The sequence below is a fragment of the Theobroma cacao genome, chromosome 3, assembly GCF_053813885.1.
Source record: "Theobroma cacao isolate CCN51 chromosome 3, ASM5381388v1, whole genome shotgun sequence".
Classification (NCBI taxonomy): domain Eukaryota; kingdom Viridiplantae; phylum Streptophyta; class Magnoliopsida; order Malvales; family Malvaceae; genus Theobroma; species Theobroma cacao.
Genome location: NC_142641.1, coordinates 30,325,310 through 30,336,805, shown reverse-complemented (window position 1 = coordinate 30,336,805; position 11,496 = coordinate 30,325,310). Strand labels below are relative to the sequence as shown.

The following is an 11,496-nucleotide window of genomic DNA, read 5'->3' as shown; positions in this document are numbered from 1 at the left end:
ACCAAGAGCTTTCGCCTTCTCCTTTCTCCTTCCCTCCCTCCCTCTCATCCTCCAGCAATCATGGCTGCTACTGGTGCAGGAAGGCACTACGTTGCACGTTTCGTGGATTCAGAACTGACCAAATGCACTCTCTCTTACTCCCAGCATTCTTCTTGCAGGCAGTCCATCCAAGTTTTTCACAACGTAAAAACTTTTTCATTTTTCTTTTGTTTTCCACTGTCCATCATGCTTATTGCACTGTTCTGTTGATTTTCCTTGTTCCTGCTACTGAAATTTGACATGGTATTTTTTTTAACCTTTTCCGGAAATGGAAACAGAAATTTCAGGTTTGTACACTATCCATGAATGGGTGCCAGGGTGACCCCAAACTCCCTGTAGGCACCATTGAAACACGTACACTAGCAGCAGTTCCATCTCCTGCATTGGCCATGGACAGGCTGAATCTCGCCATTGGAGATTTGAAATACAGCCCACCACCCTTCAGCTCTGGCATAATTCGGCTCCAGGTTAGTTCCTTGGCCATGAGTTACATTAATATTCAGAAACACTGTTCTGTGTCTGTCTTCAACAAAGTCTATCCGCGATGGTGTCAGAGATTTTTCTTATCTGTAATGATCCAATAATGGGGAAATGGGTTGTTGCCACGTGGTTGGTATCGCTGGGTGTGGTTGTAACATATTCTTCCTTATTCCTTATCCTGCACTCACTGCAATTCCCAATTTATTGGTTTTTTTTTCTTAAAACGAGCAAAGAAACAAGAAATGTGGGCATTGCCCGTGATTCAAAACCAAAATTTCAATGATTGTTGGTAATTAGGACTAGTATTTTGTCTGAATGTTAAGTATAAAAAATTTAAGGTCACCTGGCAAATAACATTAACATATAGGGCAAAAATCAAAGGCCCAAAAGAAATCATTCCAATAATATAATATATACGTGTCTGATTTTTTTAATATTAAAGAAAATAGTCTTATCGCTTTATATTTGCATTTTTAATTCATGAATTCTCTGTCTAGTGATTTGATCGTGAGTTTTTCTAATATAAAATTTCCAAATTCAAGTCAAGTGATTTACAGATGATGTCAGCGTGATGTTTTAAAATTTTTTTGAATTATTTAAAAATATTTTTATTTTTTAATTATATTTAATCAAAAATTTTTATTTTTATTTTAAGTTAAATATGTTTTTATGATTTACGATTGATTAATTATAATTAATTAAAATATTATTAATTATTTTTATATTAATATGACGTTTACATAAAAAGTAAAAAATGTGATGTGATTACGTCATTATGCAATATTAATATACTATATCATCATTTGTTATCACGTATCAATATATTACGATAACATGATGTGATATAAAAATAATAAATAATATTTTAATTAATAATAATTATTAATTATGAAGATTTATTTAATTAAAAATAAAAATATAAGAATTTGATCAAATTAAGTTTTTGTAAATAAATTTTTTGAAATAGTTTAAGAAATTTTTTGTAATATTATGTTTATGATATTCATAAGATGGAGGAAAATTGAAAATGATTGGGGCTAAAATACAAACACGGAAAAGTTCAGTGCCAAGAGCATAAAATCTCAAGAGTTTATTACTAATAGTAAATATCCCTTCCCGCGTAAATAATAGCTAAAGACCCAACCAACTTTTGAACAGAGAAAGAAAACTAAACTTGATATGTGTGTGTTGTTTGAAGGTACCAATCCAGCAGCGAATTGAAGCAATCGAGTGGCTCCATGCTCAAAACCAGATTCTTCCTCGTTGTTTCTTCTCTGGTAGAAGAAGTAGAGCCAACGGTGCCAATCTCTTGGTAGACATGACCAATGGAAATGGCCACAACTCCTTCGGACAGAATCTGCTCAGCGTCGCTGGTGTTGGCTCCGCCGTCTTCTTTCGACAACTTCATCCCTTCTCTTATGATGATTGGAGGTCCATTACCAGGTAAATTATTTTTATTTAACTTATAATGAAATTGTCGATTTGAATCGCTACTAATTACTCGAATTAATTAAGTTCCCGTCCATCATTTGCACTTTCGACTAATCATTAGGTGAAACGTCTGGCTTGTCTAAATACAAACAATAATACATATATATATATATACTTTTTTCTTTTCTAAAATCTAGACAAACCATTTGGTGAAACAATAATATTTTATCATGTTATTTTAAAATTTTAATTTTGGAATTAAAAAATAGAAAAAAATCTGGAGGAGAGAAAAGAAAGAAAGATTGGGAGGGGAAAGAAAGAGAAAGGAGGGGGAACGGCAAAGGAAAGCCGGCCCGATGGCCTTCGACCCGGCCTTTCCTCTCCTTCCCTCTCTCTTCCTGTTTTCCTCTACTCTTTTTTTTTTATTTGAATTTTTGAATATTTTTCTAGGTTTTCTATGTTTCTTTTTAATTTTGTTATTTTTTGAATTTGTTTAAGTCAAAAATTAAAAATAGAAAAAAATTAAAATGAGAAAAGAAAAAATTACATTGCATTTATAAACATGCGTACATCCTCATTAAGTGTTTTTGAACACGTCACTTATTTGATTAATTCCGATGCAATCGGCTTGCCAGAATGAAATTTCTAGTACTTAATTATGAATATTTTTTCTTCAGATATCAAATAAAAGATTAACAATTTTATTATAATTTAGATATTAATTTTGATGCTTTTAGGATTTATTTTTATATATTGGAATTATAAATTCTCTATCTTGTTGAATTGAAGGTTCCTCTCTTTAAAATGCCCTTTGATTCGTGCATATGGGGCAATTCGTTTTGATGCAAGGGCCAACATATCACGTGAATGGGAGGCATTTGGTTCATTTTACTTTACGGTCCCTCAGGTAGAGAGCTTGTTTTATTTCATGAAGTAGTTGTAGGGAATGATTCAGCTTTTCTCGTTAGTATTTAAACAACCTGCTGCTAGATACCAAATGACAGGTTGAGTTTGATGAGCTTGAAGGAAGTTCGATTCTTGCTGTAACTGTTGCATGGGATAATGCCCTTTCATGGACATGGGATGAAGCAATTGATTCACTTGAAGCTACAACGCACCAGGTGCCGCAAACATTTTAACAGATTTTGCTTAGCATATATATATATATATAATTGCTTTGAGAGAGGTTTATCTTGTATTTCCTATTAATTAGATTTCAATAATGAAGGTTGCTTCAGTTGTTGTAATGTTGAGGAAAGAGGCTTCTGGAGAACTCATCCTAAGTAATAATCACGTTCCCAATAAGACGCATTGGGATCTTGCTGTTAAGAGAGCTTTGCAGACGATAAACAGAAGCAGCTCACCACTCATTAAGGTGTTGTTCCTTGAGTGGTTACTGTTTATGTAGCCTCACACCCATCATTACCAAACTATTTACCTGTGGTTTTTGACTAATCATTTTAATTTGAAATTTTAGGTTGTGCTTGCACGTAGCAGCAGGGTTTTAACTGCTACAGATATCGATCCTATAACATGGTTAGCTTGTCTGCAGGTATTCTTTTCTTCTCTCACTCCTCTAAATTGTAACATCAAGTTAAGATAATTGTCATTCAGCCATAGTTCTGCAGGTTGAAGGAGAAAATGCTTACCAGTTTTGTCTTCAGCCACCTAATGCACCAGCATTTATAGGAAACACGGTAAGTGTGACAGCAGATCTCATCGTGTAATACAGAACTCCTTTCTACTCTGCAGCTTTTTTCTGTATTTTTATGATCATATTTTCTTCTTCCCCTTTAACAAAATGTTTGTCCAGTATCTTTCCTACTAAGATGAATTTTGCATGGTATTTGATGGGTATGCTTTTGAGATTAACATGACTGAAGTTTAAGGATAGGTAAAAGGAAAGTAAAGTTTATGAAGTGTGTAATACTCCTTTTCCACTTGCTACTCCACTGCAGTTGATAATAGATTCCATGTTTAATTTTTATTTACAACACAGGTACTCGTCTCAGATTTTTCATCGAATTGGTCCTCCTTTTATTGATACCAAATAGTTTATGCCTTTTGCAAAGTGATAATTGACCATAATCAACACTGTCCTCATATTCACTGTTGCTGTCTGACACTAATTTATGCTGTTGTTGAACTTCCTGGACCCGATGTCATGGCTGCTCAGAATTTTTCTTCCTTTCCTTCTCTGATTTGATAAGAGGTTTTTTGGTGTGAGGTATTATTGTACATGAAGCAATGATGCAGAAAACTGGAAATTTGTAACCTATCTCTCCCCTAGGTGAACTTAGGCTGCTTTGAATTGCTTTGAGCGTCAAAAGTTTCTTAAGATGCAACTTTTATGAGGTTTCTTCTTGCTTTGACTTATACAAACTTTTGTGAATAGCCAGAGCAACTATTTCACAGAAAATGGCTAAGCATTAGTAGTGAGGCTATGGCTGGGACCCGTGCTAGAGGTGGATCCAGAACTCTTGATCTTCAAATAGAGCATGACCTACTTTCCAGGTTCTTTTTATTACTCCAAACTATTTACCAAACTTTCATTTGTTGAATGCCTTTTTACATTACTCATATAATTTTCTTTTTTGTCACTTTGTTTGTGACACCACAAAACTAATATCTTGTCTTGCTGCACATCATTTAGTCCCAAGGACCACCTGGAGTTTACTATAGTACGAGAAAGCATACAAAACAAATTAGAGGCAAGTTTTCTTCTACAATCTCAAATTGTCAAGTGCATTGTTTTTCTAGGCAGAGAAATGTCTTTCTTCCTAACAGTTAAGATTTGTTTGTAGCTAAAATTCCATTTTAGGATCATTCTGGTTGATTCACTTGCCAATTCTGTCACATATCATTTCTGCTGCATTTAAACATATCACCTAATGTCAAAGATGGAAGCATTACCACCGTTTGAGTGGTCTCATGATAAGGGCATGGCTGTGGTGACGCCATCATGAGAAGCTACCCTTTTGTTTAAACCACGATATTTACTAACATAGTGGCAATGTGAAATTGTCATGTCATATCTAGGCTTATCTGGAACCATTGTTGATAAAATATTAAATATCCTTAAAAACTTTAAATCAAAAGATTTTCAGTTATATTTTATTAAATATGTTGATAAAATATATAGAACATCAAGCCTCAAAGAGTCAGAATGAAAAGCATCTTTTTAGATATTATTTTACCCTTAATAATAAAGAATAAAAAGTGGGATAAAAAATTATTGTTTTACTTTCTTCTGCTTGCAGTCTGTATGTGACAGAGTTGTTGTTGAGCCAAAGAAAACAGTACGAAAACTTCGAAGAATTCAACATTTATTTGCCCAATTGGCTGGTAACCTGAAAAGGGAAGATGATGAGGTAAATATTATAAATTTCATATGGCAAATAATGAAAATTCCTTCAGAGTTCTTATAAGATAAATTTTAGTTCCATACTCTAATTTATCTGTTTCATAAACTGTTCTTTGTAGTTCCATGCTAAAAATTTCCTTGATTCTAGAATGTAGTAGTTTCCAGATATAGACTTTTAATTTATCAGGGATCTGGATGGTAGTTTCTCTCTAATTCTGATTATGAGATATCTTTTCTGTTTCTAATGTTTCTATGCAGTTTGAAATCTTGTCTTATCTTCACCCAACTCCAGCAGTTTGTGGATTTCCAACAGAAACTGCACGTCTTTTCATTTCAGAAACTGGTAATATTATATATATATATATATAATATGTTTTTATTTGTTCTTCAAGATAAATGGTTTTTTTTCTCCTTTTCTTTTCTGACAAGATAACTTAGACTCTGTTTAACATCTTGTGCTTCATTTATTTTATTGCTTAGAGCTCTAGACAAAAGAATCCGTCTCAAAACCTTAGATGTTTAAAACTCTAGAGAAAATAATCTGTCTCAAAAGCTTAGATTGATCATAGGAAATATGGAAATATTTGGATTAGTTTTTAACAGAAGAGAAAACATGGTGTGCCCTCCTTTCCCCCAAAGCCTTCTTCTATGTTCTATGATTTTCTCTAATTGCATGGTTGAATTTGTAGGAAAAATAACCTTCTAATAAATGACTAAAGTTCTCAGAGATTAACTGCCATGATTATGTGCTCATAAAGAGCCTGAATTCTTCTCTTGAGCTAGGGAAAAACAAAAAATGGTTTCTTGAGGATATAGCTTCTTCTAGATATGGAACTAAAATAATAAGAGCGAAAATAGTAGTGATTCTCAGTTGACTATGCCTTGCCACTTTGGTTCTCAGCTCTTACACTTGTTAGCTAGTTTCTTTTAGAGGTATGCTATCAGAAAAGATTACTCTCTTAGAGGGAATCTACATGATCAACTTCTAAATGCGTGTTATTATTGGAATGGTGGTTTTTGATAGTCTGCTCTTCGCATAGGTGTTCAAAAATTGGTGCAATGGTTCTTTCTTGGAGGTTCATACTATGAACATTCTAGAAGCATGATTTGTAGTTGTTCTGATTTCAATTGTAACACCAAGATTAGTGCCCATTGCTCCCTTTAGATTTGTAAATTTATTTTCTGATTAACTATTTTGTTCTCCCGCTTTGCCATACTGATATTGAAGGAACTATGTATTTCAACAATTGGGCATCAATATTAAAAGGAAATGCAACTATTTCCATATTTGAGCAGGCAAATAGGCTACCAATTAATGTTCTTTTTAAACTAATGTTTGCCTGCTACTCGTTTGTTAAACTTTGATGCCTCAACTTTGTTCTTCAGAAATGTTTGACCGAGGAATGTATGCTGGACCAGTTGGTTGGTTTGGTGGAGGTGAAAGTGAGTTTGCTGTTGGTATAAGGTCAGCACTAGTGGAAAAGGTGAGCACGAAAGCATCATTAAAGCTTCATAATAGTTTAGATTAAAATTTTTTCTTCTTGGTGATCACAAACAAGATCATCAGCCTATGTGTTTACTTTTTGAGTGAGCCAATAATGCATTTTAAATTGTATTCAAAGAACTCTAATATATGTTGTTAACATAAAATTACTGTTACCAAAAAAATTCTGACCAGTTTAAGTTCTTAGGATCTTGGTGCATTAATATACGCTGGAACAGGGATAGTAGAAGGAAGCAATCCCTCTTTAGAGTGGGATGAACTAGAACTCAAGACATCTCAGGTGAGTGTAATAGTTTTGCATTCAGATGCGTTTATGTAGGTGCTTCCACATGGATGTGCATAGTATACCCCTATATCCGTTCTGCATATTGAAGCTTATGCTTATATTATAAATTTATAATATATGCATACTCAACCTCTTTTCATAGTGTAAAAGTTGCAGAACGGGGTGTGTCTTTCCACACCTCCTCTCCCTTCACTCTTCATTCTAGGTCATTGTGGGAATAGGTCTTAAAAGGCTTCCTCTTCTGCAGTTCACCAAGTTGCTTCAACTTGAGGTTCCTTGGCGATGAATATTTGAGAATTTGGAGACTGTCAATTAATAAGGTTAGTGATTTTGGTAAAGATATATGGTTCAGCACATCTGTGGATTTGTTTCTTTCTTGCTTTCTTTCTTGTTTTTTCTTGGCATGATTTCTTGCATAACAAGTACGCTAGGACTATAGATTTTCATAAGAAGTTTACCAGCAAGATTGATGACATGATAATACTACAGTTCATGTTCTGAAGACTGGGGTGAAGTACATTATTTCTGGAGCTTATTTACTTTTACAAAATAATGGGCAGAAGTAATTCAATCCTGCTATGGAAGGTAAGAAACGTTGAAGTGGTTCATTTGGTGCCTATTATTTCGAGGAAACATTTCTGGTGTGCGTTGCTTCAATCCAAGATTGAGTGGCAGCACAAGCAACAACAAATATTGGCAAATTGTTTCAACCGAGACTTCTAACTTGTTTCATATAGTTGATTTATACATAGGAAAGCGTGATGCAGGCTGTTCGGTTTTGTCATTGTAGATGTATCAGTAACATTCATGAATCTACTTGAAATTTTTGAAATTTTATTTATTGGCATAAAGTGATTAAATGTAATCATTCCTTCTACAGATTGCTAGTCTTCTTGGTTATTTCTCTGCATGTAAATGTCCTTTTTGGTATTATGGTCTATGACCATGATGCCATGTTCTTCCTGGATATAACGACTGATAACCAGGATGATACTTTTTATCTACCCTGAGTAAGTTATTCCTTCAGTATTTTCTGGAGGTCCTTATGGAAAATTCGCTCTGGCTATTGTTTTTTGGCATCTTCCTTTCCTTCTGCTATGACTTGAATCATCTCATAAATTGACTCTATTTTAAGTTTAAACAAGCAGAGCATGTTTTCTAGAGTAATTTCTTTATCATTTGGATAATCAACCACACCGCCAACGTCTTCGTTTTTAACTGGCTTTGGGTTTAGGAGCTTGAGATGACAATGTATGGAGCAGCTTTGATTCTTCTCTCTTCCTCAATTTGATTAGTTGGTAGGTAAAGCTCATTCTGTGTAGGAATTAGGACATTGCTGATTGGTACCAACCCTCTTCTCCGAACAGCTCACACATGACCTGCTGATGTTAATTACTTTTTTCACTAGTTCTTGTTAAATGAAATGCAAAAAGAAAAAAAAAAGAATATGCTACAGAGTAAATCAAATCCCACTAAGGGGAAGAATTTAATTTACCAATTGGTAAAAATTTACTATATATATACAGAGTATATGCAATTCCATCAAGGGGAAGAAAGAAAAGAAAATTTTCCACCTTGTGTCATGGAAACAGCACTAAAGTAGAAAACTAGATTGGTGAGGACCTGTTATTCCTCTCCGCCGTTTACTAGCTACAGCTTGTGCTTGGTTCAGTTTATGGTGTACAATGCAGATTAACATGGCTTGTTTTTGAAGCAGTGGAGAGCGCCTGAAAAGCGTGTGAGCCTGGTTACAAATGTCCCAGGCTTTGCCTTGATCACATCTTGTCTGTTGCCCCTGCTGATTGGGCTCCCAGATTGAACAAAGAATGCCCCATTCATCATAAGATCATTCTCAGATCTCCAGTTCCATGACTTCCATTCACTCTCTGGCGCATACTCCCTCTTGGTAACCTGCAGCATATTAACACAAGATCATAAATTTGTACAGAAGCAAATGCACAATTATGACAGGCATGCAAAAAGATTTCTTTCCTTTACATTTGCATGTCAAACAATGTTTCTTTGTGAGACCATTTTGATTGTACAACAAGAACGCCATGCGTTTGATGGATTTGATAATACATGTTAGGTAGTGTACCTCCTTGCAGGCGATGTTGGGGGGAGCGATGAATCTGTTGCCCTGGCTAAGGATGGTAGGTTGGTTGCTACCACCGATGGCATACATGAGCCAATGGGTGTAATCGTTGTTGACGACATGGATGAATCCCCATCGGCACCTTGGCATCCTTTGCACCAATCCTTGGCCAAAATGGTTGAAAGCAACCGTCACTTGCATGATTTTATCATCTGAGAAGCTATCGCTTGCTCCAAACAGCATCACCTGTACGTTTACAAGCCAAGCATGCATGCACTTGAGTAGCAATTTCAGACTCATGTTAAACATTCACAAAAAAGGATATCATTGCAAGCCTTGAGAGTAGCATTACGTCGTTATGATCAGTGAAGTGGCAATTGGAGATGGTTATGGCCGTGGATGCCTGAATAACATCAATTAATCCATCAGAGCATCTAGACATAGAGACGTGATCAATCCAAATATTGTGGGATCCAAAAATTGAGATCCCATCACCGTCGCTCTTGGTGCGAAAACCAAAATGATCCACCGAGTCTCTTATCATGCCGCCATTGGCTTCCACCGACAGACGAATGTGTATGCCATGGATGATGACATTTTGAATGTACTGCAGAGTGATTTGAGCACCACGGAAGAAATGCACATTAGCCCCGCGGCCGTCAATGGTCTTGTCACTAGTCATAATCAGCTCTTCATTTAGTCTAATCACCATGTCATGGGCAAATATGATCCAAAGAGGTTCCTTCTGGATGACAGCATGACGTAGGGTTCCGGGTTTAGGGTTTATCATATCATTATCTGATGGATCCGTGACTACGTAGAATCTACCGTCCTTGCCCCCAGTGGTCCTGCGGCCGAATCCCAGGACACAGGTAGCTAGCTTCTTGCGATTTTCAGCCCAGTGGGGATCACATCTCCAGCATCTGTCAATAGGGTTTGTGGCTAGGCACGGACCACGGTATCTGCCTAGGTTTCTCCTTGTGCTGTTGGAACCTTTCAAGGCCCTGCATAAGCAAAAGATAAAGGCTAGAAATTAGAAACATGCATTATATATCTAACTGTTTGTTAATGTGTGTTTTAAGCCTGAAGACTCCAATCTTGATCTTAGACATCTGATAGCAATCAAGTTAATTCCACCACTAGTTTATTTTTATTACACTATCGGGTTAAAAAATGAAGAGATATTACTGATGATATTAGAAAACAAGGAAAAAAGAAGAATAAAAAGCTTACTTGCCAGTTTCCTTGTTAAGATTATCGGTTGCTTTCTCAGGATTGGGCTCATAGGCTCTCAGGGCAGCCTTCTTTGCTTCTTCAGCTCGCTTTTGCCACACCTCATCAAATTCACCAATGTTAGCCTTCACAATTGGACTAACTGCAACAAGAACAAGCCCCAATAGCAATACAGTCTTGACAACTTTCATAGTAATTACCTCTATAATTATTTTTTTTTTATGTAAAACAAAAAGTTCTGCAAAATTTGCTGGTATCTTGATTCTTGAACCCTACATGATGAAATTCTAAACCATTTTTTGCTTTGTCAGTGCCATTGCACGTAGGCTGTTGTTATTTTTTACTAAACTATTTCTTAAAACAAATTTGAAGCTAAAAAGTTTGAAATTAGCATCAGAGGTTTCGTTTAAATACAATGGCTAGACATCCAAAAATGAATAGAGAAATGAGACGTAGAGAGGGAAAGGAGGGAAGCCACTGCCCCTCAGTGGACAAATTTTGGTCTCCTTGCTTTCTCTCCATTTTTGGATATTCTGAACTTGAGGCCTCTATGTGTGTATGATTTCATAAGAATATCAGCATATGTATATATATAATGGAAGAGGTTTTCTTCTTTGCCATTCAAAACAATTATTTGGATAATTTTCTATTATCTTAACCAATTATATATTTAAATGGGAAAAAATAATTAATTATGATTTTTAATAAATTATTATAATGAAATTCATTTTTTTTAATAATTATACATCATACATAAAATTTTTCATTTTTATTCATCCTTTATTTTTCATTCTCACCAATTAATAAAACAAATAATAAAAATAAATTTTAAAAAATAATTCATAAACTAAAAAAGTAATTAACAATAAAGCTAATTGGATACCATTCTCAAGCATATTAATCTATTTCACCTTTAATAGATATTATATATTGTTGACCTCGTATGTCGTAACCATAACTCACGATGAATCCCTAATAAAAGTCAATGCAATAAAAATAAAAAATAAATATCAATCAATAAAAAACCATTTATATTTTTTGAGAGAGCAAATTATTAATATATT

General features: G+C 34.9%; 2 protein-coding genes across 3 annotated transcripts; one reads left to right on the top strand and one right to left on the bottom strand.

Annotated features, from left to right (window-relative positions):
• On the top strand, positions 1-7,983 carry LOC18604607 (isochorismate synthase 2, chloroplastic-like). Of its 2 annotated transcripts, none has more exons than XM_088804350.1 (16): positions 1-183; positions 318-506; positions 1,718-1,962; positions 2,740-2,857; positions 2,955-3,071; positions 3,179-3,325; positions 3,428-3,502; positions 3,579-3,647; positions 4,346-4,464; positions 4,604-4,661; positions 5,211-5,321; positions 5,573-5,657; positions 6,701-6,798; positions 7,006-7,098; positions 7,352-7,424; positions 7,665-7,983. In XM_088804350.1, the coding sequence occupies exons 1-15, from the start codon at positions 61-63 to the stop codon at positions 7,388-7,390; spliced, it is 1,686 nt and encodes a 561-aa protein (XP_088660476.1). In that variant the 5' UTR covers positions 1-60; the 3' UTR covers positions 7,391-7,424; positions 7,665-7,983. The 2 variants fall into 2 exon arrangements, with proteins under 2 accessions (XP_088660476.1, XP_088660475.1); XM_088804349.1 differs by having other exon boundaries at positions 7,594-7,983.
• Positions 7,984-8,438: 455 nt separating this feature from the next.
• Positions 8,439-10,977, bottom strand: LOC18604606 (putative pectate lyase P59). Its single transcript, XM_007037167.3, has 4 exons — positions 10,433-10,977; positions 9,552-10,203; positions 9,203-9,445; positions 8,439-9,015 (listed from the first exon to the last, which is right to left on the bottom strand). Exons 1-4 carry the CDS (start codon positions 10,621-10,623, stop codon positions 8,797-8,799), a joined length of 1,305 nt encoding a protein of 434 aa, XP_007037229.3. The 5' UTR covers positions 10,624-10,977; the 3' UTR covers positions 8,439-8,796.
• Positions 10,978-11,496: the final 519 nt, after the last annotated feature.

Bases quoted from the DNA above. Each gene is read 5' to 3' on its own strand.
- LOC18604607 (XM_088804350.1), top strand. From the start codon at position 61: ATGGCTGCTACTGGTGCAGGAAGGCACTACGTTGCACGTTTCGTGGAT. The intron at 3,072-3,178 runs GTGCCGCAAACA...TCAATAATGAAG, and splicing joins TTGAAGCTACAACGCACCAG to GTTGCTTCAGTTGTTGTAAT. The intron at 5,322-5,572 runs GTAAATATTATA...GTTTCTATGCAG, and splicing joins TGAAAAGGGAAGATGATGAG to TTTGAAATCTTGTCTTATCT.
- LOC18604606 (XM_007037167.3), bottom strand. From the start codon at position 10,623: ATGAAAGTTGTCAAGACTGTATTGCTATTGGGGCTTGTTCTTGTTGCA. The intron at 10,204-10,432 runs GTAAGCTTTTTA...TTGCTTATGCAG, and splicing joins CTTAACAAGGAAACTGGCAA to GGCCTTGAAAGGTTCCAACA. The intron at 9,016-9,202 runs GTACACTACCTA...AATATGCTGCAG, and splicing joins CCAACATCGCCTGCAAGGAG to GTTACCAAGAGGGAGTATGC.